Raw genomic sequence first — 27043 nt, 5'->3', positions numbered from 1 at the left:
CATTCAGCACGCTTGGTTTCATCGGTCAGAACATTGAATACAGGAGTTGGGACGTCTTGTTAAAGTTGTACAAGACATTGGTAAGGCCACACTTGGAATACTCTGTGCAATTCTGGTCACCTTTATTATAGAAAGGATATTATTAAACTAGAAAGAGTGCAGAAAACATTTACTAGCATGGTACTGGGAGTTGCTGGATTGAGTTATAAGGAGAGGCTGAATAGACTGGGACATTTTTCTCTGGAGCGTAAGAGGCTGAGAGGTGATCCCATAGAGGTCTATAAAATAATGAGGAGCATAAACAAGGTAGATAGTCAATATCTTTTCCCAAAGGTAGGGGAATCTAAAGCTAGTGGGCATAGGTTTAAGGTGAAAGGGGAGAGATACAAAAGTGTCCAGAGGGGCAATTTTTTCACACAGAGTGTGGTGAGTGTCTGGCACAAGCTGCCAGAGTAGTATTAGAGGTGGGTACAATTTTATCTTTTAAAAAACATTTAGATAGTTACATGGGTACAATGGGTATAGAGGGATATGGGCCAAATGCGGCCAATGAGATTAGTTTAGGGTTTTTAAAAAAAAGGGTGGCATAGACAAGTTGAGCCTAAGGGCCTGTTTCCATGCTGTAAACCTCTATGACTTTAAGTAGGCAAGTTCAGCACTTCAAGCCTCCTCAGCCATTCAATCTGATCATGGCTGATCTCTCCCTGGCCTCAAATCCACCTCCCCACCTGTTCCCCATATCCCTTTATCCCTTTTTGAAATTAGAATTATATCCACCTCCTTCTTGAAACCATTTAATGATTCAGACTCCACCGCACGATGGGCAGCGAGTTCCACAAATGTACCACCCCCTGTGGGAAGTAGTTCCTCCTCATTGCAATTTTAAATCTACCACCTCTCAGCCTATACCTGTGACCGCTTGCTCTAGATTGCCCCATAAGAGGAAACATTTAGTCTACATTTACTCTATCAATTGCTTTTAAAATTTTATATACCTCGGTCAGGTCCCTTCTCATCTGATTGTGTTCACAGTGACAGTTTCTGGAAAGTTTCACAACTAATCTTTGTAGTGAAACTTTATAAAATATATTCTTGAGATTGCACAATTTGTTAATATTAAGACTTAAACTTGGATTACTTAAATGATCCAATCAATTGAGGTAGAGTTTCCACTTGGGGTACATTCAGGAAACTGAGCACAAATTGCATTCGAAATTGTGAAATGAACGTGTGGTTCAACACTCTGCCCAAATTTATTTACATCATCACAAACGTAAAATCTTCCAGGAGCCAACACATCTGGACAGCATTTTAAAATTTTTTTTTGCATTACAATATATTCATTCATGTATTCAGGTATGGAACAGTGGTTAGCACTGCTGCCTCACAGCGTCAGGGACCCGGTTCAATTCCCAGCTTGGGTCACTGTCTGTGCGGAATCTGCACCTTCTCCCCATGTCTGTTTGGGTTTCCTCCAGGTTCTCTCATTTCCTCCCACAGTCTGAAAGACATGCTGGTTAGGTACATTGGCCATGCTAAATTCTCTCTGTGTATCCGAACAGATGCTAGAGTGTGGCGCCGAGGGGATTTTCACTGTGAGTTCATTGCAGTGTTAACGTAAGCCTACTTGTGGCACTAATAAATAAGCTTAAACTGGTACAGCCTTATTAATTCTAACAAAGAGGAGCAGAAACTGTCTCCCCACATTGAGCCTATAGTAGGTGATGTCTGGAATGTGCTGTAGTGGCCCAGTGTAGATTGTGAACTGCCTCAGATTGCTGTCACATGACTCCTGCCTTAAAATGTACATGTGAGAGAATCGGATGAGGGTGGGATCATATTTGATCGCAAAAATTCCTGCAGTCAAATGTTACATAAGAACATAAGAAATAGGAGCAGGAGTAGGCCATCTAGCCCTTCGAGCCTGCCCCGCCATTCAATAAGATCATGGCTGATCTGTCGCTGCTCAGTTCCACTTTCCCGCTTTCTCCCCATAACCCTTAATCCCCTCTCTTATCAAAAACCCATCAACCCGCGTCTTAAAAATATTTAGCGAGGCAGCCTCCACCACTTCAACGGGCAGAGAATTCCAGAGATTCACCACCCTTTGAGTGAAGAAGTTCCTCCTCAACTCCGTTCTAAACCGCCCCCCTTTTATCTTGAGGCTGTGCCCCCTAGTCCTACTGTCTTTTTTGAGCGGGAAGAGTCTCTCCACCTCTATCCTATCCATCCCATTTATCATCTTATACGTCTCAATGAGATCTCCCCTCATTCTTCTAAACTCTAACGAGTACAAGCCCAGTTTATTCAGCCTCTCCTCATAGCTCAACCCCCTCAACTCCGGTATCAGCCTAGTAAACCTCCTCTGCACTCCCTCCAAGGCCAAAATATCTTTGCGCAGGTGCGGCGCCCAAAACTGCACACAGTACTCCAGCTGCGGCCTCACCAATGCCCTATACAGCTGCAGCAAGACCTCCCTACTTTTATATTCAATCCCCCTCGCTATGAAGGCCAGCATCCCATTCGCCTTCCTGACCACCTGCTGCACCTGCAAGCTGGGTTTTTGCGACTCATGCACAAGGACCCCGAGGTCCCTCTGCACCGTCGCCTGCTGCAGTTTTTCGCCCCGTAAGTAATAGTCCTTCCTACCATTCTTCCTACCAAAGTGGACCACCTCACACTTGCCAACATTAAATTCCATTTGCCATTTCCTGGCCCATTCGCCCAGCCTATCTAGATCCTTCTGCAGGCTCTCCACACCCTCCGCACAATTTGCCGTTCCCCCAATCTTGGTGTCATCAGCAAATTTCGACACCCTACACTCGGTTCCCTCCTCCAGATCATCTATATAAATGGTAAAAAGCTGAGGCCCCAGCACCAACCCCTGGGGCACTCCACTAGTCACCATCCGCCAATCCGAATAGCACCCGTTGACCCCCACTCTCTGCCTCCTATTTGACAACCAATCCTCTATCCACGCTATGTTCTGCCAACACTGACCATGACATCTTTCAGAGAGAAAGGAATAAAACCAGGATAAAAGGATAAAATTCTGTCACAGCTCCAGAAAGTTGAATGAGTCTCATAGTTAGTGAAATAAGCTTGTTTTTTTGTACTATACCATTTCATAACGTCATTGTAATTACTCTTAGGAGGGAGATGAGAATTGACCAGGTCTTTCCCCATGATTATTTTCCAGCGATCCCTACTGAGTCAGTGTGACTATGTGGGAGGGATGTAATCCTGCCATCCTGCCTGAAAAATGTTCACTTCAAGGCTTCTTGCTACAAGATACAAGAGGCTATTGCTATCCATGGAAGTACATCCCACTAAGGAGTCAATCCCTTGTGGAAAGGAAGGGGAGAACTTCATAACAAAGAAAATTGGTCAGTAAAAAAAGTGTTTACAAATTACTCTAGGTTTTAGTCCAACCAATTTATTTGATAGTAGACTCACAAGCTTTCGGGTTAGTCCCTTCGTCCTGACGAAGGGACTAACCCGAAAGCTTGTGAGTCTACTATCAAATAAATCGGTTGGACTAAAACCTGGTGTTGTCAGACTTTTTACTGTGTTTACCCCAGTCCAACGCCGGCATATCCACATTACAAATTACTCCCCATTCTTACCATGGATATGCTAATCAAGTAACTGAATGGAATCCAGCCAACAACCACGTTCCTCCAACAGAAGCCTGAACAAGTCCAGTCTTGCGAGTAAATAAAAAAAAACCCCTTGAGAGCTAACTTGGTGAATGTATCACCTCCTCTGCTGTAAGCATGTTCAGTCTGTGCCGAATTATTTTTTGGCTGGGGCGATGATTCAGTTAGCTATAGTGGGTGAGGGAAGTTAAGCATTGATGAGGCACGTAAATTGCTGTTCTTCCAGTTCTCCTCAACCCAGTGCTGCAGACTGGCTTATTCCAGGGTCCAGGACTACATGCAGAGGGATGCAGTAAAGCTCGGGCAGCCACTGCAGAGGCACAATGGCAAAAGGTCACTGCCTAAGACCTTTCAGCTGTAGTACACCAAGGGGCTGGAAAATTGTATCGAATCCCTCCAGCTTATGACAAGCAAAGAATATGAATACAAAATTATAGTAATAAGGAACCACAGACAAAAACACATAAACGGAATTTTATTGCATTTTGTGTAATTTTTAATGTCCTTGCCCATGTTGCATGCCTGTCATGGAATATATATTGTAATTATCAAAAGAATTACTATTGTATGGCAGCACCTAAGAATGGAATACACTTTACAGAGACAAGTCCAGTTTTATGGCCTGTAATTTCCAAGTTGAAAGGTTTCGTAATGTACTTTGACAAATGTTAGGAATAGATTATATCTTTGGGGAAAAAATATTTTAAGTATCCACCCCCAACAAACAAACACACTCACACCGCCCATACTGCTCAGGTGGAACAGTAACAGTAGGATGGACCTTCTGGCTTCTTTTGTCTAACATAAATGAGACTGTTTGCTGCAGGAGTATACCCATGGGGCAGAACGATTAAAAACAACTGGTCTGGGAAGGAACAGACAGCTTTAAGGTGAGTTGAAAGATTGTTTCCACTAAATTGCATAGTGTTAAGCCAGCAGGTCTTTCGAACTTCCAACCTCAGTGTTAATATCCCTACAGTACAGAAGAAGGCAATTCAGCCTACTGAGTCTGTACTGACTGCAATTCCATCCACGCCCTATTCCCGTAACCCCACACATTGACTCTGCTAATCCCCCTGACATTAGGGTCAATTTAGCACGGCCAATCAACCTTACACACACATCCTTGGACTGTGGAGGAAATCAGAGCACCCGGAGGAAACCCATGCAGACATGGAGAAAAAGTGAAAACTCCACACAGACAGTGACCAAGGCCGGAATTGAACCCAGATCGCTGGTGCTGTGAGGCAGCAATGCTATCCACCGTGCCAGCTAATTGGTGGCCCATTTTCCTGCTTAATGTGGATTACATGGATAACATGGACCTCTGTCCAAGGTCATTACCAAACGGGTCACGTCTGCTCTGAAGTAGGTGATCCACCCTGATCAGACCTGCACTGGACCTGTTCTGCTTGGGGGAGGCAATTTTGCCATCTCCAAAGTTAAGAAGGTTGTTGGCAGGTGCCTCCCGGTATCAGAGATAAATCAGGAATGTGCCACTCCGGCTAAACAACGTGTGCGGCCCCGGCTCAACAGAGTGACTCTCTGGCCGTCCTTTAGCAGTTCCCACTGTTGCTGGTGATACCCAGACCACTCATTCTAGACGTTGATTTCAACTGCATCATCCATGCAGCTGGATGATCCGATGTGGGTATGCCGGTGTTGGACTGGCGTAAACACAGTAAAAAGTCTGACAACACCAGGTTTTAGTCCAACCTATTTATTTGATAATAGACTCACGAGTCATGAGTCTATTATCAAATAAATAGGTTGGACTAAAACCTGGTGTTGTCAGACTTTTTACTGTTTTTGCTGGATGATCCACCAGGCCTGACTGCAAACTGGACGCCATGTCCTGATTCCTGATGGAAATCATAAACTGTGCCAAGTTGCACAACATCTTCTGCAACTCTGCAGACCACACACTGTGTAGATACATCTGATTGTGGTCAGAGGGTCAGTATGTTCCAGGTTCAACTTCATTGTTATGTCCCAGACCTTCACGGTCAGATCTGTTGACGTTAAACTGGTATTCATCTCTGACCACTGCCTCTTACTGGTCTTCTGTCACCTACAGGAAGACTAGACGTTAGCAGGGAGACATGGGGCGGGAGTTTCCAGCCATTTCCACTGATGGAATTGCCTGGTCCCACTGACGGCGATGGGAAACCCCGTTGACAACAGTGGGATTGGAGGACCCTGCCACTGGTCAATAGGGGTAGGGGTGGGGGTCGACTCTGCCACTGCAAAACACCCAGTAGGGGTACAGAATATCCTGGCCATGGAATATGAACATGAATTTGTTGATCACAGAAAACTCAGAGGAATTCAAAAAAGATTAGCAAATGTTGGCAATCCGTGAAACCACTCTCTGAGTCCCCAAAGCACTGGTGGGAAGCAATCAGGGCAGATATCAAAAGATTCTTCATCTCAAAAGTTTTCAGAAGATGAGAGAGACTCATCTCGAATGTCTCAAATTCAGAAAGGTGTGCAGAATCTGCTTGTGTGCGCGGTGACAGGGAAGTTCAATGTCAAGGAGGTTTTCCAAGAGTTGAAGATCCAGCAGGCCTCAGTTGTTGCTGTGGAGACCCCCAAGATCATCTTCCAGTCGAGAGTCTGATCTTTGGAGCAGAATGAGATGAGCTCATATTTCCTCTTCCAAAGAGCACACAGAGAGCTCTCTGATCAGCAGCATGAAAGAAAAAGATGGTTTGGAAATGTCGCTGAGAATCAGCAATTCAGTGCAAATCTCACAGACAACGCAGCCTCCCAGACCATCCTGTCCTCTATCATGGGGATCTTAAATGACAGTATGTGAGAGAGTTTAGACAAACTGCTAACTCTATACAAGCTGGCTAAAGCTCTCAGGTTCATCAAGGTGAGTTAAACTCACAGAAGCAACAGGTTGCTAGCAGAGTTGTATTCAGTACTGTGGGACTGGATTGGCCCAGACATGCTGAAAGTGTATGAGAATATGCTTCTTGCCCCCAGTCCATGAGCAAATGCACCATCATCTTCACCTAAAAACGCAAGAGGAGAAGAATGAAATTAGAAATTGCTGGTTTATTTCCCTGCTTAATGTGGATTACAAAACTCTATCCAAGGTCATTACCAATTAGGTCAAATCTGCTCTGGAGTTGGTGATCCACCCTGATCAGACGACTGTACCTTGCAAGAGGATCTCTAATATCCTTATGCTAAGCGAAGAATATCAACCTGGAACAGGAGAAGGCCTTTTTGACAGAATTATTCAATCTAAAATGTGCTTTTGGGAAGGAATGTGTAATTGCATTCAACTGCTCTGTACAAATGTATTTTTCAATCAATAGATGGGAATTAGAAAGCTTTCTAATCAAATCTGAGTTGGGCAGGACTGCCCCCTCTTTCCTGTTTGTGTTGCATTGAACCCTTTGCTGAGTTCACCAGGAAGAATGTGGGTTTTAAGAGGGTGACAATCACAGGCACTGGAGGTCAAATCCTTCTTGACAAAGTCACTATCTCCTGCTTGGATCTGCAGTCAGGGTGCAGACTGATGAGCACCTGCTAACTGGCCTTGGGAGCCAAAGAAAACTGAGGCAAAAGGGAGGCTATCTTCCTTGGGAACTTGGCCAACTGGCTCTTTGTCCTCTTCACCATCAGGACACATTACTTGAAGGTGCTGGGATAATGTTCAGACGGGCGGAGCATGTGCCAAAAGCTGGTAGGGTCCCGGTGAAGACTTGGGTATGTGGGAATGATACTCCGTCTATATTGCAGGTAAGAATTTGATCAGCTGGTGTGAGGTGCTCTTGGTGCTGCTGTATATGGCACAGGTTTGGCCCATACATCACTCCTGTGCCAGCAATCAACTGGTACACATGTTGTTTTACGGGAGATTGATAATGGACCGGATCCATAGGTACACAACGTATAAACCTCTACATAAGCAGAGGGAGAACATGTCCAATGTTGCCCTCATCCTGCTGACCAGGATGAGACTGCATCCAGCTGGGCACAAACACATGGTATAAACACCAAAATGTCACTGCTTGCAGAGTTCCTAACTGTCCCAGGTGTTGTGAAGAATGGGTCTGTGTGGAACATTTAATTTGTACAAAAACATTTCTTTGTTCACAAATCCATCAGATGAGTGATCTGCACATAACATCCTCAAGGCTCTGCTAGATGGTGGATCATAATGGATGGTTTCCCAAGTGGCTTGTCAAAATCATTTGTTAGAATCCCTCATCTCCAGAACTTTCAAACAAGGACCAAGACCTAGCTTGGCTGGTGATGAGAAAGGCCCTCCCTGTCAGATCCTTCCCACACTCCTGAACTAAATCATAGTCCTGCCACACATTGCCCTCAAGACAGTTATGGTGGGTAGGAGAGTGTCATCCACCTCCTTCTAGAATGTGCCTTTGCAAGGAGTTTCATCTAAAGCATTTCCATGACGTTCCCAGGAACGTGCATTGAGATAACATCAGCTGTGATTGGAGGACCAGCAACTCGATGAAAAGCACTCTTGTGTCTGCCTGAAATTTGTTGGCCTTTGTGCAAAGAGCTGTCCATGACAGGGTATTGCATATTGGCGCACTCCAAGGTTCAGAATACTAAAGTTTGGGCTGGTTTCCACAGAGATACAAGAAGGAAAAGCCACCATGATAGAATCATATCATAGAACCCTACAGTGCAAAAAGAGGCCCTTTGGCCCATTGAGTCTGCACCGACCACAATCTCACCCATGCCCTACCCCCATATCCCTACACATTTTACCCACTAATCCCTCTAACCTAAGCATCCCTGGACACTAAGGGGCAATTTTAGCATGGCCAATCAACCTAACCCGCACATCTTTGGACTGTGGGAGGAAGCTGGAGCAACCGGAGGAAACCCACGCAGACAACGTGCTAACTCCACACAGACAGTGACCCAGACAGGAATCGAACCCAGACCCATGGAGCTGTGAAGCAGCAGTGCTAACCACTGTGCTACATTGCTGCCCACCACTGTGCTACCATGCCACCTGTAAGGCATCTAAGGCCCTTCAGCTGTTATGCACTGAGGGGAAGAAACTGTGCAGGAGCCTTTGGGCTTGGGTAATGAAGATTGTAAATATTAGCTGTAATTGCTAATGCAGTGAGTAACATACAGAATTGGAACATTTGTAATGACAACTTTGAAATCATGTATCATAGAATCATAGAACCCTACAGTGCAGAAGGAGGCCCTTCGGCCCATCGAGTCTGCACCGACCACAATCCCATCCAGGCCCTACCCCCATATCCCTACATATTTCACCCGCTAATCCCTGTAACCTAAGCATCCCAGTAGAGTAAGGGACAATTTTAGCATGGCCAATCAACCTAACCCACACATCTTTGGACTGTAATGCACTATTACACATTTTACATTGAGGGGGAAACAAATATTGAGAAGGTGTCCATAACAGTTTGTTCCCAAGTGATTTCTGCTGGAAATATGCCTGGCTGGGATGTCAGGTAAGGATTAAGGCTCAATGGTATAGCCTGTTAATACTCTTTGATTTGATTTGATTTATTATTAGTATACAGTGAAAAGTATTGTTTCTTGCACGCTTTACAGATAAAGCATACTGTACATAGTGAAGCAAAGGAGAGAGTGCAGAATGTAGTATTACAGACATAGCTAGTACGTAGAGAAAGATCTACTTAATGCAAGGTAGGTCTATTCAAAAGTCTGTAAGCAGCATTTGGTAACATAGAAGGAGCAGCAGCTTGGGTAACAGCAGATGTTGGTCAGTACTCACTAAACTGCTTAGCAAACAATCATTGCATTTACTGGGGTGCTGGGGGTGAGAGTGGGGGTGGAGGAGAGAGAGAGAGAGAGTGGGAAGTGGAATTAGCAGCTTTAATGTTGGGAGTCAGTTCATCCATGCCACAATCTCAGAATCCAATTAAAGTGACAGCAATATAAAGGTAATTGATAATTCTGTAGTTCAACTGACCCCATTCTGACTATTCAAATGCTAATGTGTTAACCTAACAGAGTCCAGTCACAGAGGATCTCACTGTCTGAGTCTGCTGACAGGCCCGGACAAGCCTATTCCTGTGAAAAAAGAACAACCGTGGGCCGAGTGACTAAATAAGTCATCTCATCTGCAACTGAGACACTCAGCCCAGGACGTTCTAAGGTGGGATTCCTGGTGACGGGATCTTATTGAGATGCATAAAATCATGAGGGTCATAGATAGGATGAACACACATAGTCTTTTTCCCAGGGTAAGTGAATTAAAAATTAGAGGGCATAGGTCTAAGGTGAGAGGGGAAATATTTAAAAGGGACCCGAGGGGCAACTTCTTCACGCAGAGGGTATGGAATGAGCTGCCAGAGAAAGTGGTTGAGGCAGGTTCAGCAGCAACATTTAAAAAGCATTTGGATAAATACATGGATATGAAAAGATTAGAGGGTTATGGGCTAAACGTGGGCAATTGGGATTAACTGGATGGCACCATGGTTGGCATGGACCGTTTGGGCCGAAGGGCCTATTTCCATCCTGTATTGCTGTATGTCTCCATAGGTGGCATTTTACAGCCTTGCTCATTCTGAAACTGTAAAATGTTGCCTGAGGTCAAAGGACCTTTCTGTGTTCTGCCCCTCACCTGCTTCGATTTCCATGGCGGTAAAATTCCAGCCGATGACTCTATGACAAAGGGTCCTGGGTGTCCAAGTACACCAGTCACTGAAAATAAACATGTGGGTGCAGCAGGCAGTTAGGAAGTGAATTGACACGTTGGCCTTCATTGCAAGGGGATTTGAGTAGAGGAGCAAGGATATCTTACTGCAGCTGTAGAGCACCTTGGTGAGACTGCATCTGGATGATTTGTGCAAGATTGGTCTCCTTTCTTGAGAAAGGATGTACTTGCACTAGATGGAGAGCAGTGATGGTTCACCAGGCTGACTCCTAAAATGGTAGGATTATTATGAGGAGAGAATAGGCCGACTGGTTTTGTATTCATTGGAGCTTAGAAGAATCAGAGGGGCTGTCATAGAAACATAAATTTCTGACAGGGCTGGGCAGACTGGATACAGAGATACAGAGAGGGTGGCACAGTGGTTAGTATTGTTGCCTCACAGCACTAGGGACCCGAGTTCAATTCTGACCTTGGGTGACTGTATGGAGTTTGCATGTTCTCCATGTGTTTGCATGAGTTTCCCCCAAGTGCTCCAGTTCCCTCCTGCAGTCCAGAGATGTGCAGGTTAGGTTGTTTGGCCATGCTAAATTGTACCTTCATGTCCCAGGATGTGTAGGATAGCGGGATTAGTGGGGTAAATGCATGGGATAGGGCCTGGGCGGGATGCTCTATTGGACAGTCAGTGCAGACTCGATGGGCCAAATGGCTTTCTTCTGCACTGTAAGGATTCTACATTGTTTCCTCTGGCTGGAGTGTTTATCTGCAGAAGGATCTAGATAGGCTGGGCGAATGGGCCAGGAAATGGCAAATGGAATTTAATGTTGGCAAGTGTGAGGTGGTCCACTTTGGTAGGAAGAATGGTAGGAAGGACTATTACTTACGGGGCGAAAAACTGCAGCAGGCGACGGTGCAGAGGGACTTCAGGGTCCTTGTGCATGAGTCGCAAAAACCCAGCTTGCAGGTGCAGCAGGTGGTCAGGAAGGCGAATGGGATGCTGGCCTTCATAGCGAGGGGGATTGAATATAAAAGTAGGGAGGTCTTGCTGCAGCTGTATAGGGCATTGGTGAGGCCGCAGCTGGAGTACTGTGTGCAGTTTTGGGCGCCGCACCTGCGCAAAGATATTTTGGCCTTGGAGGGAGTGCAGAGGAGGTTTACTAGGCTGATACCGGAGTTGAGGGGGTTGAGCTATGAGGAGAGGCTGAATAAACTGGGCTTGTACTCATTAGAGTTTAGAAGAATGAGGGGAGATCTCATTGAGACGTATAAGATGATGAATGGGATGGATAGGATAGAGGTGGAGAGACTCTTCCTGCTCAAAAAAGACAGTAGGACTAGGGGGCACAGCCTCAAGATAAAAGGGGGGCGGTTTAGAACGGAGTTGAGGAGGAACTTCTTCACTCAAAGGGTGGTGAATCTCTGGAATTCTCTGCCCGTTGAAGTGGTGGAGGCTGCCTCGCTAAATATTTTTAAGACGCGGGTTGATAGATTTTTGATAAGAGAGGGGATTAAGGGTTATGGGGAGAGGGCAGGAAAGTGGAACTGAGCCACGACAGATCAGCCATGATCTTATTGAATGGCGGGGCAGGCTCGAAGGGCTAGATGGCCTACTCCTGCTCCTATTTCTTATGTTCTTATGTCCTTATGACGTGGAGATGCCAGCGTTGGACCGGGGTAAACACAGTAAGAAGTCTGACAACAGCAGGTTTAAGTCCAACCGATTTATTTGATAGTGAACCCATAACAAGGGACACAATCTCAGGATATGAGGTAGATCATTTAGGACTGAGATGAGGAGAAATTCTTTCACTGAAAGGGTGGTGAACCTATGGAATTCTCTGCCAGAGAAGGCTGTGGAGGACAAGTCATTGAATATATTAAAGAAAGAAATAGATAGATTTCTAAGCACTAAAGATGCCAAGGGGTATGGGGAGTGCATGGAAGTATGGTGTAGAGATAGAGGATCACCCATGGTTACATTGAGTAGTGGGGCAGACTTGATGGGCCAAATGGCCCCCTCGTGCTCCTATTTTCTATGTTTCTACAACCATTCACACTTAAATGGTCTCTCTTCACTTAAACAGCTGTTCGGCTCTGACAAAGGGTCTCCCAGACTCAAAACATTAGCTCTATTCTCTCTTCACAGATGCTGTCAGACCTGCTGAGATTTTCCAGCATTTTCTCTTTTTGTTTTAAACAGCTGTGTGGAAGCAACTTCTTACTTAGTAACCAATGCGATAATCTACTTTGCACTATGTCCATCAAACCATCAAACGTGATATAATACCACATTCTCAAAGTACATCTGGCTAAAAGCAAACAGCACAGTTTCAGAGACACCTGAAGGGATGTGAGATAGTTGTGATTTCAAGGGGTTCTGTCTGTATTGGCTGATGTATCACCATGTCCATTTGATTGAACTCCCCAGTTTGTATAGCACCATCCAAACACAATACATTTCACTGTATGTTAATGTATATGACAATAATCAAATCAAATCAAAACATGATTCATAGAATCCCTACAGTGCAGAAGGAGGCCATTTAGCCCATCGAGTCTGGATTTACCACAATCCCACCCAGGTCCTATTCCCATAACCTCACATAATGCACCCTGCTAATCCCTTAACACTAGGGGCAATTTAGCATGGCCTATCAACCTAACCCGCACATCTTTGGACTGTGGGCAGGAACTGGAGCACCTGAGGGCAACCCACACAGACACAGGGAGAATGTGCAAACTCCACACAAACAGTGACCTGAAGCCGGAATTGAACCCAGATCCCTGGCACTGCGAGGCAGCACAGCTAATCATTGTGCCACTGTGCCATCCCATGATTCTGTGGGAGATCATGCCAAAGACATAACGTTATCCTTAAGCTCCCTGAATCAGAGTACAAATCCCTTTATCTTGGGGATTCTGTGCTCCCTATGTCACTACTTCATTGTGGCTATCTCTCTCCTCACCCACCAACCTGGTGACTGCATTCAGTCACTAACAGAGAGCATATATGAAGAAATCATAGAATCATTGACCTTACGGTGCAGAAAGAGGCCCTTCGACCCATTGAGTCTGCACCGAACACAATCCCACCCAGGCCCTACCCCCATATTCCTACATATTACACCCACTAATCCCTCTAACCTCCTCATCCCTGGACACTAAGGGGCAATTTCTTAGAATGGCCAATCAACCTAACCCGCACATGTTTGGACTGTGGGAGGAAACTGGAGCACCTGGAGGAAACCATTCTGTTTAAAGTTTATTGTGTCACAAGTAGACTTTCATTAACACTGCAATGAAGCTACTGTGAAAATCACCCAGTCGCCACACTCCGCATCTGTTCAGGTACACCGAGGGAGAATTTAGCATAGCCAATGCCCCTAACCAGCATGACTTTCGGAATGTGGGAGGAAACCAGAGTGCCTGGAGGAAACCCATGCAGACACGGGGAGAATGTGCAGACTCCACACAGACAGTGACCCAAGCTGGGAAATGAACCTGGGTCCCTGGCACTGTGAGGCAGCAGTGCTAACCCCTGTGCCACCATGCCATTCTGTGGAGATGAAGGAGGGAATTATTCTCAACTGAGTTTACATTGTTAAAGAAACTGAAGACATTTCACAATGGAGAATCGGACGGTGGGATTTTACTCGTCTGGAACCTTAAAATCCCAGCCGAGGTCAGCAGACCTTCCCATTGTCCGCCGCTCGCCAGCTCTGATTCCCGTGGCGGGTGAAATTCATAGTCAGACAAACATAGGAGGTGGCCATTCGGACCATCGTGGCTTACTGGCTGCTTGGAAGAGCCATTCATTTAACCTGGCTCTCTCCCTTCAGGCCACTGCAATTTCCTCTTTCCTCTGGTCTTTCCTCTTATTAAATATTTACCTAATTCCTTTTTCGGAAATTGAAATGAAAACTGTTCTCACTGCCCATTCAAGCGGTCAACTGGAGATCATAGCAGCCCCTGCTGTGTAAACCAGATTGTCCTCCTCACTCTCCCCCGGTTCAATTATCTCAAATCAATGCCTTTGATTACTGACTGTTCTGCCATTTGACACAATTTCTGCCTACTTCATAAAACCCCCTCAGGATTTGGAACACCTCTATTAAATCCCGCTTTAAATTTCTCAATCCCACTTAATCTAGTCATTTTTATTCACCAGTCAGTCATACAGGGTGTGCACAATTAAAACTAAACTATTTGACGCCAGCAATTACCTGGAACAGTTGATTCAATTAATCTCACCTTCAATGTTATCAATGATTCTCAGTATCATTTCTTGGAACAAAAGCCTTCGGGACGTTTTGCATCTCACAGGTTGGGGATGAGGGGGGAGGGGGGGAAACAATATAAAAAAAGTCCTAACAGGCACATTCACATCAGACCCGCCTTGTCCCAACAGTAACAACCAACCCTTCGCCCAGGACATTAAAAAAAATGCAGCCGATGTTCCTGGACCCAGTCCTTTACCCTGCTTTTCTCCCCGTTCCCTGTGCTTTTTACCAGGCTCCGTTTCCCTCTCCCTCCACCAAGCGCCAGGAGGCGGCTCCAGCCAAGAAGCGACCCTTCACCGTCGAGTTTCTCCTCTCTAAGTCTCCCCCAGAGGGCGGTGAATGCAGCGATCAACCGCTTCAGCCTCAGGTGCCCCTCTGTGCTGGATCTCCGTGTGTCTCGGTGCCCGGAGGATATCCCGTCTTCTGCCCGACTTCGGGTTACCATCCTCAACCCTGGTACAGCAAATGGAACATGCACGGTGCAAGTAAGGACTTCTGGAACTTTGTGCGTCTATCGCACGGGGATCTGTGTGTGTGTGTGTGTGTGTGTTCATTTATCCTCACTGTGCCTACGCCGAGTGGTAGCAACTCCCTTGTGTGTGATCTGTCTATTTTAGGTGATCTGTCTGTAAGTTTGTTGGCACATTAAAGTGTGTAAAGTTTACATGTTCCAGTAGGATACTGCCTGTCGTTTTCCTCGACTTGTTTTCTGTGTCTAAGTTCTTTTTTTCTCTCTCCTTCACTTTTCACTCTCACTCCATTTTCTGGCACTCTCAGCTTGGCAGTGGCTGGCACTTTTCCCGGTGACCTAGACAGAGGGTCAGGGATAAGAAACCATCCTTGTCCTATGGTGGAGGGAGTCTGTTGGCATCAGACTTTTGAATGGACCTACCTTATATTAGGATAAACGCAAAATACTATAGACGCTGGAATATGAAACAAAAACAGAGAATGCTGGAAATTCTCAGCAGGTCTGACAGCATCTGTGGAATGACAATAGAGCCAATGTTTCGAGTCTATGACCCTTCCTCTAAGCTCTGGCCAAGGACAATCTAGACTTGAAATGTCTCTCCACAGATGCTGTTAGACCTGCTGAGATTTTCCAACATTTTTCTACCTTGTATTCAGTTGGATCTTTCTCTACACCCTAGATCTGACTGTTAACATTATATTCTGCACCCTCTCCTTTCCTTCTCCCCTATGTATGTTATGTTTTGTCTGTATAGTGTGCAGGAAACTGTACTTTTCACTCTATACCAATACATGTGACAATAATGAATCAAATCCTTCTTCTGGTTTACTTTTAAAGTTAATGTGATGGGATTGTTCTCATTCGAACTAAGAATGGAATAAACATGTTTAAACATGAAAAAGATCATACAAAGTAGGTTTTTTTAAATAAAGGGAATTGAGGGTGGGGTGACGGTGTAGATATGAGAATGTTGCAGATAGAGAAGTGTGGGGAGGGGTGTTAATATTTGTGTGGCAGCCCATTTCCTGATTTCATTCCAATTCTGTGTTTCAGATTGGGGGTGCAGTCCTCGTCCTCCTCCTCTCCCTCCCCTGCTGTCCCCGAGCCCCGCCAGAGAGGTCAAGTTGAAGCGCTTCAGGGCCATCTTCACCCAGGAGCAGCTAGCAGTGCTGGAGAGGGAATTCAGGAAAAATCGCTACATAGTCGGCCCTCAGAGAGTGGCCTTGGCAGCTGCTTTGGGTCTAACTGTGCTCCAGGTAATGTGTGAACTTAACTAGAGAATGAAATGATCTACAGGCAACTTGAATGTGCTCACAGTGTTTTAATATATGCATTTTAATTACTCATTATTGTAACATTTCTTTGACAATATTATCAGTAATCAAAATAATGGACTAATCAGAAATAACATTCTTTTGACATTAACACTTTCAAAATCAGACAAAACAACGGATTCATCAGAAATTTTGACAATTGTTTTAAGTTTTTTTAAAGTTTACTTATTAGTGTCACAAGTACGCTTACATTCATGCTGCAATAAAATTACTGTGAAAATCCCCTAGTTGTCGCACTCCGACGCATGTTTGGGTACACTGAGGGAGAATTTAGCATGGCCAATGCACCTAATTGACAGTCTTTCAGACTGTGGGAGGAAGCCGGAGGAAACCCACGCAGACACGGGGGAAATGTGCAGACTCCGCACAGGCAGTGACCCAAGCTGGAATAGAAACTGGTTCCCTGGTACTATGAAGCAGCAGTGCTAACACTGTCACCGTGCATTTTGCACGTATATAAAACCAAAATACTGGGGATGCTGGAATCTGAAACAAAAATGCAAATACTGAAAAAGAGCTCTGACGAAAGCATCCAGACGCGAAAGGTTGGCTCTATTCTCTCTCGATGTGGAGATGCCGGCGTTGGACTGGGGTAAACACGGGGCTTTTGCTACCAAATAAACCTGTTGGACTTTAACCTGGTGTTGTGAGACTTCTTACTTTATTTTGTCCCCACAGATGCTGTCAGGCCTGTTAAGATTTTGTAGCAATTTCTGTGCAGAGTTTTATATGTCTGCTGTCTGAAAACATTTCCTCTAATTAATTTATCCTGGCCATCATTTCAAAAGCAGCAAGAAAGTTGCCAAGAAGTTTTTTTAACTCGTCTTTTTGCTTGCTTTTAGGTGAAGGTATGGTTTCAGAACAGACGGATTAAATGGAAGAAGGATGCCGAGAAAACTCGGAGCAGCCGGGCAGCGTGCGGGAGACGGTCCAAGGGCTCTCCAGACAGCCGCTGAGACTGGCCCATTAACTGAGGGGAGAAAAACGATCCCCCACCTGGAGAAGAGGATGTGGGTCACCTGTGGCTTTTCCTGTGACCAACTTCACCCTCAAAAGACTCATGAATAATAACAGTTAATTTGTAAGACTTTTATACATACAAGAGACTTGTTAAACAAGATTGATCGCCTTGTAAATGCTTGGTTGGAGCTCCGTTTTATGGAGATGTGGATTGATTTAATTTATAAATCGCAAATTGTTCAGGATCTCTTTTGTGGTTTGTTTTTCAGTTTTTTAAAGATCCATAGTGATGCCCGAATCAGTTTGTAGTTACACTAACCCTTTGATATATCTGTACAGTAGGTAGGTCTGTACAGCAGTGACCATCAATGTGTTGACAGAATATTACTCTGGTGTGGCCGGGTATAAAAACCTCTGCAGTCCTCATCGCATCACTAAATTGCAATGTAATTCCAAACCTCTTCTCAATAAGGATTCTCCACATAGTAAATTCATGGAAAGTAAGCCTTTAATCTTGGTGCCTTGGGGCAAGGCAGGTAAAGGGCACTGGAGATGTGCTGAAGGTTTCCTGAGGAAATGGTTGGTGAAGCAGACCAGAGGGAGATCTGTTATAGAATAATCTTATTTAGAAAATATTTCAGAGTCCTTGCCGAGTTTACTTCTCACTGATTCGCTCTGGCATGCCCCTGATGATAGTAAGAAGTCTCACAACACCAGGTTAAAGTCCAACAAGTTTATTGGATAGTAAAGAAACTTATCACCTGACAACTCACCTGATGAAGGGGCAAACTCCAAAAGCTAGTGGGTTTACTATCAAAGAAACTTGTGCTTTAACCTGGTGTTGTGAGACTTCTTACTGTGTTTACCCCAGTCCAACACTGGCATCTGATGTCAGATGATGATGTCAGAATTGCCAGGATCAATGATAGCCAGTGTGCACACTTCGTAGTATTTACCACAAGCTGCACCTAGTTCAATGTTGTTGCTATTGTAGTGATGCACACCAGTTTTCGCTAACATAGCATAGTACTCAATCTCAGATTTCCTCTAGGCTGGGCAGTTGATGGCAAGAATAACCAGCTTGGCTTTGCCTTGACAAATCATTTTCAAAGTCTGTTTGTAGCCCAGCACATATTTGCCATTTTTCATAACCAGCTGGAGCCTGGAATTGATGGACTCCAATGACTTTTTCGTCTTCTTGGCTGCGACCATCTTGCCTGCCTTTGCTTGCTGAGGGAGAGGAAGGTGAGAATTGGATGCGGTGAACTCGACGATCTGATCCTTGAGTAGCATGATAACATTAGGAAAAATAAGAGGCCATTCAGCCTTGGGAGCCTGTTCCACAATTTGATTGGATAATGGGCTGATCGCTACAGCAATTTAAACACACATCTTAATACTCCTACCTAATAGACCAATGAACTTTGACAGTGCACCCTTTTACAGGTTGTGCTGCATGATCTTTGTATTACTGGACTGATGCTCCTAGCTGTTTCACTTTTTTTGTCTCCAGAGGATATATAGATTCATGGAATCGTTGCAGTGTAGAAGGAGACAATTTGGCTCATTGATTCTGAGCAATCCAGCCAAATCCTTTCCCTGTAATCTTATGGATTTGCCCCTGCTAATCCACACATTTTGGGACAATAAGGAGCAATTTAGCATAGCCAATCCACCTAACCTGCACATCTTTGGACTATGGGAGGAAGCTCAGATAGACACAGGGAGAACATGCAAACTCCACACAGACAGTTACCCAAGGCAGGAATTGAACTCAGGTCCTTGACACTGAGACAGCAGTGCTAAACACTGTGCCACTGTGCTGATATGATTAAATCACTGATCCTGAAAGATGTGCAGGTTAGGTTGATTGGCCCTGATAAATTGACCCTTTGTGCCAGGGAGATTAGCAGGGTCAATATGTAGGGTTATGGAGATAGGGCGTGGGTAGGATTGTTGTCTGCAGTCTCGATGGGCCAAAAGACCTCTTCCTGCATTGTAGGGATTCTATGATTCTATGAATGTCAGTTTTAAACCCATGTAACTTCTGTGTTATTGAGGGACAGGGGAACTGAATCAAATCTCTAATGCTAGTGATAAACTCAGTCTTCCAATTACAGTTAATACGAAGCTCATTGATCAAATGGCAAAACATTCTCCTGATCTTAAAAAAATACAACTGGCCTAAAAAACAGGTGATAATTACTTTACATGTCAAAAAAATTGGGATCAGTAACAGCACACTCCATTCTTATTAATTACAGCCCTTATCCCCAGTATTCTGTCAGACAAGGTAAATAATTATAATAAATATATGTCAAAGGTATAAGGTATAAGCTCAGTTCCTTACAGAACATAGAAGGCCAATCAGCCCATCAAATTTGCATCAACAACAATCTCACCCAGGCCCTATAACCCCACATATTTACCCTGCAAAACTAAGGATCAATTTAACATGGTCAATCAACCTAACCTGCATATCTTTTGGAGTGTGGGACGAAACCAGAGCATCCAGAGGAAACTCACGCACAGGACACAGGGAGAATATGCAGACTCCACACAGACAGTGACCCGAGCCAGGAATCGAACCCAGTTCCCTGGCATGAGGCAGCAGTGCTAACAACTGCCACGATGCCTGAACATTTAATATTAATCCAAAACTCAAATTATTAACGTAACAGCCATAAAGGCAAAATAATGCAGATGCTGAAATCTGAAAAAAACAAAATGCTGGAAAATCTCAATAGGTCTGACAACATTATAACATAAACCTGTTGGACTTTAATCTGGTGTTGTGAGACGTTTTACAGCATCATAACTGGAGTAATGTATGGTGCCATCAATGAAACTTGATGTTGAATTAATAGCTGAATTTGGGCCTACATTGTTATCACAGAACTTAACATTCTGACTTAATGAATACATTTCCTATGATTTAATTATAACCTGGGGTTTTGTTTGTGTCTTGTTTTAAAAAGGAAGTACTTTCAGAATATTATTTTGATTTGAGTTGATGCAACAGGGCTCATCCTCACTGGCCAATGAAGTATACTTCCTTACAACATGTTGTTTGACAAGCCAGCTCTGAAAGACTGAACTTTATATGCACACAAGCTCAGTTTTGTCACAGTAAATGCTATTATTTCAATATGGTTGTGTCTGTTACTGGAGTGAGGGATAGAGTTGAGTACCTGGGCTGTTCTCCTTAGAGAATGAGAAGAGATTTGACGGAGGTGTTCAAAATCCTATGTCCTGACAAAGTAGATTGGAAAAAACCATCCCATTGGTTGAGGGGTCAAGAATCAGAAGGCACCAATTTAGAGGACACGAGGACCTAGTGGTACTTTCACTAGGCTCTTAGTCCAGAAACTGTTCTGGGGACCCAGGTTCGAATCCCACGGATGGTAGAATTTGCATTCAATAAAAAAAACTAGAATTAAGAATCTCCTGATGCCATCAAACCATTGTCGGAAAAATCCATCTGATTCACTAGTATCCTTTAAGAAACGAAATTACTGTGTTTACCTGGTCGGGCCTACATGTGACTCCAGAGCCACAGCAATGTGGTTGATGCTCAACTGTCCCCCTAGAGCAATGAGGAACGGGGAACATATTGGTCAGCCAGCAACATCCATGTCCAATAAACATAGAAAATAGGAGCTGAAATCGGCCATTTGGCCCCTCAATGCTGCTCCACCATTCATTATGATCATGACTGATCATCCAGCTCAATAAGATATCCCTGCTTTCCCCCCATATCCTTTGATCCCTTTAGCTTCAAGACTGATATCTATGTCTTTCTTGAAAACATACAATGTTTTGGGTTCAACTGCTTTCTGTGGCTCACTACTCTGCGTGAAAAAATACGCATGTGTTTTTTTCAGGAATCTTGGGAGGAGAGAGAACTGTTTAAGATGGTCTTGTCACATCTAATGATGTACAATCATTTTTGCTCTAGTTGCCAGAATGTGGATTTCAGACCACAGAGACATTACACTGGGACCAAAAGAACAAATGCTAGAAAATCTCAGGAGGTCAGGCAGCATCTGTAAGGACAGAAAAGAGTTGATGTTTCAAGTCCAGAAGACCCTTTGTCAAAGCTAAAAGGCATAGAAAGTGGGAGATATTTACAGGATTCCAGTATCCACAATAATTTGCTTTTATCCGAGGTTACACTGGGGATACAGTGAGAAATGGTCAGATATCTGGTGTGATGATTGCTTCACAGGCTTGAGGCAAGGCAATGGTTGAAGAGGCACCAGTATCCATGCAAAGTCCAAATACTGCAATGCAGATGCAGGGTGCCTGAAAGAAATACAGAAAACACACGGGAAATACTCAGCAGGTCTGTCAGCATCTGTCGAGAGCGAAACATAGCTAGTGTTTCATGTCTCTGACTTTTCAGGAAAACTTTTTGATGAATGATCACAGAGCTGAAATGCTGCCTTTTTTCTTCCCCTCGCTCCACAGATGGTGCCAGACTTACTGAACATTTCCAGTTTCGATTTACGCTTGAGTGAATGCTTGTGGTGGGTCAGGGAAACTGGGAAGGGGTGCATGGTTAAAGGTAGGCCTGCTTGAATCCATTGAATCCCTACAGTGCAGAAGAAGGCCTTTAAGCCCACTGAGTCTGCACTGACTCTCTAAAAGAGCATCTTACCCAGTCCCACTCCGTTCCCCACCCCCCTCCCCCCGCTCTGCCACCATAACCCCATGCATTTACCATGGGCAATCCACCTAACCTGCATATATTTGGACTGCGGGAAGAAAGCAGAGCACCCACGGGAAATACACTGACGTAGGGAGAATGTGCAGACTCTATACAGTCACCCAAGGACAGAATCAAACCCGGGTCTCTGGCACTGTGAGGTAGCAGTGCTAATCACTGTGCCACCATACACTCCATTCACCAGCAGCAATACCATGATGGTGACAGTCATCAGTAATTGAGTGTAGCCATGGCAGTGTTGATCACTCCCTCCTCTGCCAGTGCCCATTTTTTCAGTGACTGCCAAGCAGGTGAGGTTGCTGCAAAGATCCTATTTTTTTTCTGCTGCTTGCCTGGGGATTGTAAAGTCGTAAGCTCCAGCCGTCCCACCCCCATCCTGTCACACTCCTACATTCATGTACAGTAGACACTACATTTCCAGGAAGCCTAGACAGTCAATAAACAAACAGGCAGGGGCGAGCCTCTTGTCATCAGACAGCAGTTTAAAGTCTCAATGTGATGGGTTTTGTCCTATTAAAACTCCTTAATGAATGAATTGCAGTTAACAATCTCTGGCGATAAGCATTTACACGTCATTGTGCCGGAACACCTGTGGAGCGATTTCCTTGCATTTTCTCATCTGGAATTTTCAAGATTTCTTCACTCAGCGCCCACGGAGAGGGCTTGAATATTAACCAGCCCCATTCAACCGCGGGGTCAGAAATAACAAAAGGAGTTAGGCAGGCCTGGACTTGACTTCTCGCAGCAAAACATATCTGAAAATTTAAAAGATTTTTCAGGAGAAAGAGATCAAAGAAATCAAGCCACAAGAAGAATCCGAATTCTGCACTTCAGACCGTAGGAACAAAATTATTAGCGCTACTTGTTGAGAAACGACCGCGGTTTCGCCTTTTAAAAGGCGAAAACACTGCCTTAATCTGATAACATTAATTCCCAGTACCATTTTCTTTATAAAGAAACAGATTTGATTTAAACCAGGTTTCAGATTGTCTTTCAAGTTCCTCTGCTTGCTCGCAGTTAGATTAGCTCAAATCATCTAACCTAATAAAGTTAGGCTACACATTCCAGATGGTATATCACAGTAGCCCAGTGTTCCCTCATGTAAACCTTCTGATATCCTAAATAGAATTACACGGTACGCTGGTATCAGGTAAATTAAAGAATGGGTCCCAAACCTGCAGTGCTCGTGTATTTGTTTAAGGTGATGAACACTTCTTTGTCGGTCATCAACAATTCTTCACAGTTTGGGCAGCAGTTGTTGGCCAACAGTTTACTTTAGGATTTTTAACGGGTCGAGCACATGCAGCGAATCACATGTTTAAAATGTAAGCCGGATAGAACAGAGAAACCAAATGTTGCAGCAACTGAACATTCAAAATAAAGACAAGGAACGATGGAAAGACTCAACAGGTCTGGCAACGTCTGTGGCGAGAGAAGCATTTCAGATCTGCCTTCTCATCAGAACAAATGAAAGACTGATGAAGATTAGACATTTCTAGGCCATTACAGTATCACTGACCCCCTTCTAGAAAAATGTTAGGAGTCAAGCCCTTTCTTTGTAATGGGACGAATCTGCGGGCATTTTTTTTCAACTGATGCCTGTTTAGCTTGTATCTTGCAAGATGGAGATATGCACGTTGGTCTTCATGTGTATTATGACTTGATTTATTATTGTCACATATATTAGTATAAAGTGAAACGTATTGTGCTTTGCGCGCTTTACAGACAAAGCGTACCATTCATAGAGATGGAAAGGAGAGAGTGCAGAATATACCAATCATAGCTAGGGTGTAGAGAAAGGTCAACTTAGTGCAAGGTAGGTCCATTCAAAAGTCTGATGGTGGTAGGAAGAAGCTGTTCTGGTTGGTACTTAACCTCATCTTTTTGTATCTTTTTCTGGATGGAAGAAGATGGAAGAGAATGTCATGGGTTTGTGGGGTCCTTAATTATGCTGGTCGCTTTTCCGAGGCAGCAGGAAGCTGAGTGACTGATTATTTGTTTATGTAAGATTATTTATTTACTAGTGTCACAAGTAGGCTTACGTTAACACTGCAACGAAGTTACTGTGAAAATCACCTGGTTGTCCAGATACATGTATATGTAGAAATAGCTAGGTTTTACCTTAATTAAAACCATCACTAGTATTCCTATGGCAACATTCCAGGCTAACAACATTCTGGATGTATAGCACTCTCTTGTAACCAGATGTATACAATCTCGATTACAAAAGTGTCTTCAAACTCTTTCAGAAAATTGTCGAAATCCAGAAATTCATTTTTATGGTATTTGGTTGGCAAGATTCTGTTAGTTCTCAGGTGGAATTCCAGTTACACAGGGTGGAAATCTGGAATCCTCTTCCCTAAATTGTTGCTAAGGCTAGACCAACTAAAAATGTAGAAGCTGATAATATTTTTAAGTAAAGCATATCTGAGTGTTTAAATAAGATGTAGATAAATTATGTTCCAACTGAATGGTTGACTCCTTCCATGTCCTTTATGGGGAAAAAAGGAAATGGCAACAAATGTGCTGATTATTATCAATTGCTGGGGGAAAAGTATAATTATAGCAAAAATCGCGTAGATTCTTCGTGGCTCAGTACTTGTAATACCTGATGTGGTGTCACAACCTCTATGTAGATATTAAGAAGGACCCAGGTCCATAGTCTGGCCAATCTTCAAACGGGTGATTGCTGGAGTGGGAATGATTGTTAATGTCCTTAAAGAAAAAAAGGAGGGGAAATCAGCCAGAGTTTCTATTCCCAGATTGCGACTCAGTCACAACTTGCTGGGTGCCAGGTTTGGAATCAGTTGTGATGCACCGAATCATCACGAAGGCTGCTAACGTTTAGTGCCCAGGCTTGAATGTGAAAATGGCAAATTATCGGAGAATTCCTGGTGTTGGTGAAACTGTTCCAGCATGACATTTCCTCCAGGAAGCTGGAGAATATGTCAAGTAGACAACTGCTAAACACAAGTGAAGCAAATATAAAATCAGGGAGGCGAAACAAAAAGTTACGAGCACATTCAGGTTAAAAGAAAACAGAGAATATGCCGCAGATCTAGCCTTCCACTGCAAGAGGGCAAAAGCAAAATACTGCGGATGCTGGTTCAAGGTATAGAGAGTATTCAATTAACAATTATAAGTTCTTTGTTTAATTAGACTTGATGTCTAAATCATATTAGCAGTGCTTCCTTAAAAGGGGACAGTTTTTGGCTGGTAATATTGAGCCAACCCCTTTCATCTTTATTAAGACGCATTGCTAAAATGAGGAGGCAAACTGAGATTGAGCCCGTTTCAGAATTTCAGGATTAAGGTGCCTTGCCTAACAGTGCAAATGTAGAGAGGAAGCACATGCATGTGGGTCTCTGCACGGAATCCAATATGAATGAGCACTAGTATAAAAGTGCCTGGAACACCAGGAGATTTAACACAGTCGAGACATGCCAGATAATAGTTGGGTCACAGCGTCTTTCCTGCCTCCTTCTTACACAGCCACTCACCTCGAAATTCCAGTTAATGTTATTTACAGTGATTTGCATTACCATGCACTTATCCACATTAAATGCAATTTACTAAGCATCAGCCTGACTGTTGAGCCTCTCCACTACCTTTGAATTATAATCAGCCTCTTGTACTACTCTTTGCATCTCAAAGAAGCTTGATGTCATCAAGAAAATTAGGCATTCCGCTCTGAATCTTCTTGTCTGGATGTTGTATGTAAATTGTGATAAAAGTAATGATCCAGGCGCTGACCAGGGAGTCTGCTCTGAGTCATCCTTCATTCACCTCTAATTCTATTGGGTTATCAGTTTGCACTTCATTACTTCTCTGCAATTTCTCGAGGCTTTACATACAGTGCGACTATTCTCTTGGTGACTTAATCAAGCGCTTTGCTTCCCTTTTTTGCCTATTATCAAAGGATCTTGCAGAACAAACAGCTGTCATTCGGCCCAGGATGGGTGTGCTAGCTCTTTGCAAAAGTTATCTAATTAGTCCCACTCTCTTACTCCACAACCATAAAACACTTTCCAGCATGGATCCATTTACTTATTGACTGTTACTCTTGAATTTGCTTCTCCCACCCTTGCAGCTAATGCATTCCATATCATAAAACCACGTCCTGTACAAAAAGCAATCTTCTTTTCTCTCTAGATCTTTTGGCAATTATCTTAAATCCGTATCATGTGGTCACCAGCCCTCTGCTAGGGGCAACAATTCCTTCTTCCCTATTTAAGTCTGCCATAGTGGCACAGTGGTTAGCACTGCTGCCTCACAGTAGACATGATGTGGAGATGCCGGCGTTGGACTGGGGTAAACACAGTAAGAAGTCTGACAACACCAGGTTTAAGTCCAACCAATTTATTTGATAGTAAACTCACCAGCTTGAACCTAGAGTTGTCAGATTTCTTACTGGCTTCACAGTAGACAGACATCAAGTTTCTACAAAGATGCAAGAAAGCAGACATAAGACTTGATTACCTGTGAAGACTCACATTCCAACCATTATTTTGTAAATTGAGTTTGTGTCTTTATATGCCCTGTTTGTGAACTGAAATCCCACTTACCTGACGAAGGAGCAGGACTGCTCCCAAGTAAACCTGTTGGACTTTAACCTGGTGTTGTGAGACTTCTTACTGTGTTGACCCCAGTCCAACGCTGGTATCTCCACATCATGCCTCACAGCGCCAGGCGCCTGGATTCAATTCCCACCTTGGGTTACTGTCTGTGTAGAGTTTGCACATTCTCTCTGTGTCTGTGCAGGTTTCCTCCCACAGTCTGAATGATGTGCCAGTTAAGTGCATTAGCTATGGTAAATTCTTCCTCACTGTACCCTCAGTGCCGGAGAATGGCAAGGAGGGAGTTTTCACAGTAACTTCATTGCAGTGTGTACTTTAGCTATTTATATTGTTTGTGGAAATAGCCACATTGGAGTGACACAAGTTGCCAACAAAAACAGAAA

The 27043-nt window shown here is 44.0% G+C and overlaps 1 protein-coding gene across 1 annotated transcript; it reads left to right on the top strand.

Annotated features, from left to right (window-relative positions):
* The first annotated feature begins 14610 nt into the window (after positions 1–14610).
* On the top strand, positions 14611–17559 carry LOC145351530 (homeobox protein Hox-C4-like). The gene is made up of 3 exons (XM_080201127.1): positions 14611–15073; positions 16114–16316; positions 17237–17559. The coding sequence occupies exons 1-3, from the start codon at positions 14752–14754 to the stop codon at positions 17348–17350; spliced, it is 639 nt and encodes a 212-aa protein (XP_080057253.1). The 5' UTR covers positions 14611–14751; the 3' UTR covers positions 17351–17559.
* Positions 17560–27043: the final 9484 nt, after the last annotated feature.

Source organism: Carcharhinus amblyrhynchos, chromosome 13 (assembly GCF_965287045.1).
Source record: "Carcharhinus amblyrhynchos chromosome 13, sCarAmb.v2.hapA, whole genome shotgun sequence".
Classification (NCBI taxonomy): Eukaryota; Metazoa; Chordata; class Chondrichthyes; order Carcharhiniformes; family Carcharhinidae; genus Carcharhinus; species Carcharhinus amblyrhynchos.
This window is presented reverse-complemented; position numbering and strand designations above follow the sequence as displayed.

Bases quoted from the DNA above. Each gene is read 5' to 3' on its own strand.
- LOC145351530 (XM_080201127.1), top strand. From the start codon at position 14,752: ATGCAGCCGATGTTCCTGGACCCAGTCCTTTACCCTGCTTTTCTCCCC. The intron at 15,074-16,113 runs GTAAGGACTTCT...TCTGTGTTTCAG, and splicing joins ATGGAACATGCACGGTGCAA to ATTGGGGGTGCAGTCCTCGT. The intron at 16,317-17,236 runs GTAATGTGTGAA...GCTTGCTTTTAG, and splicing joins TGGGTCTAACTGTGCTCCAG to GTGAAGGTATGGTTTCAGAA.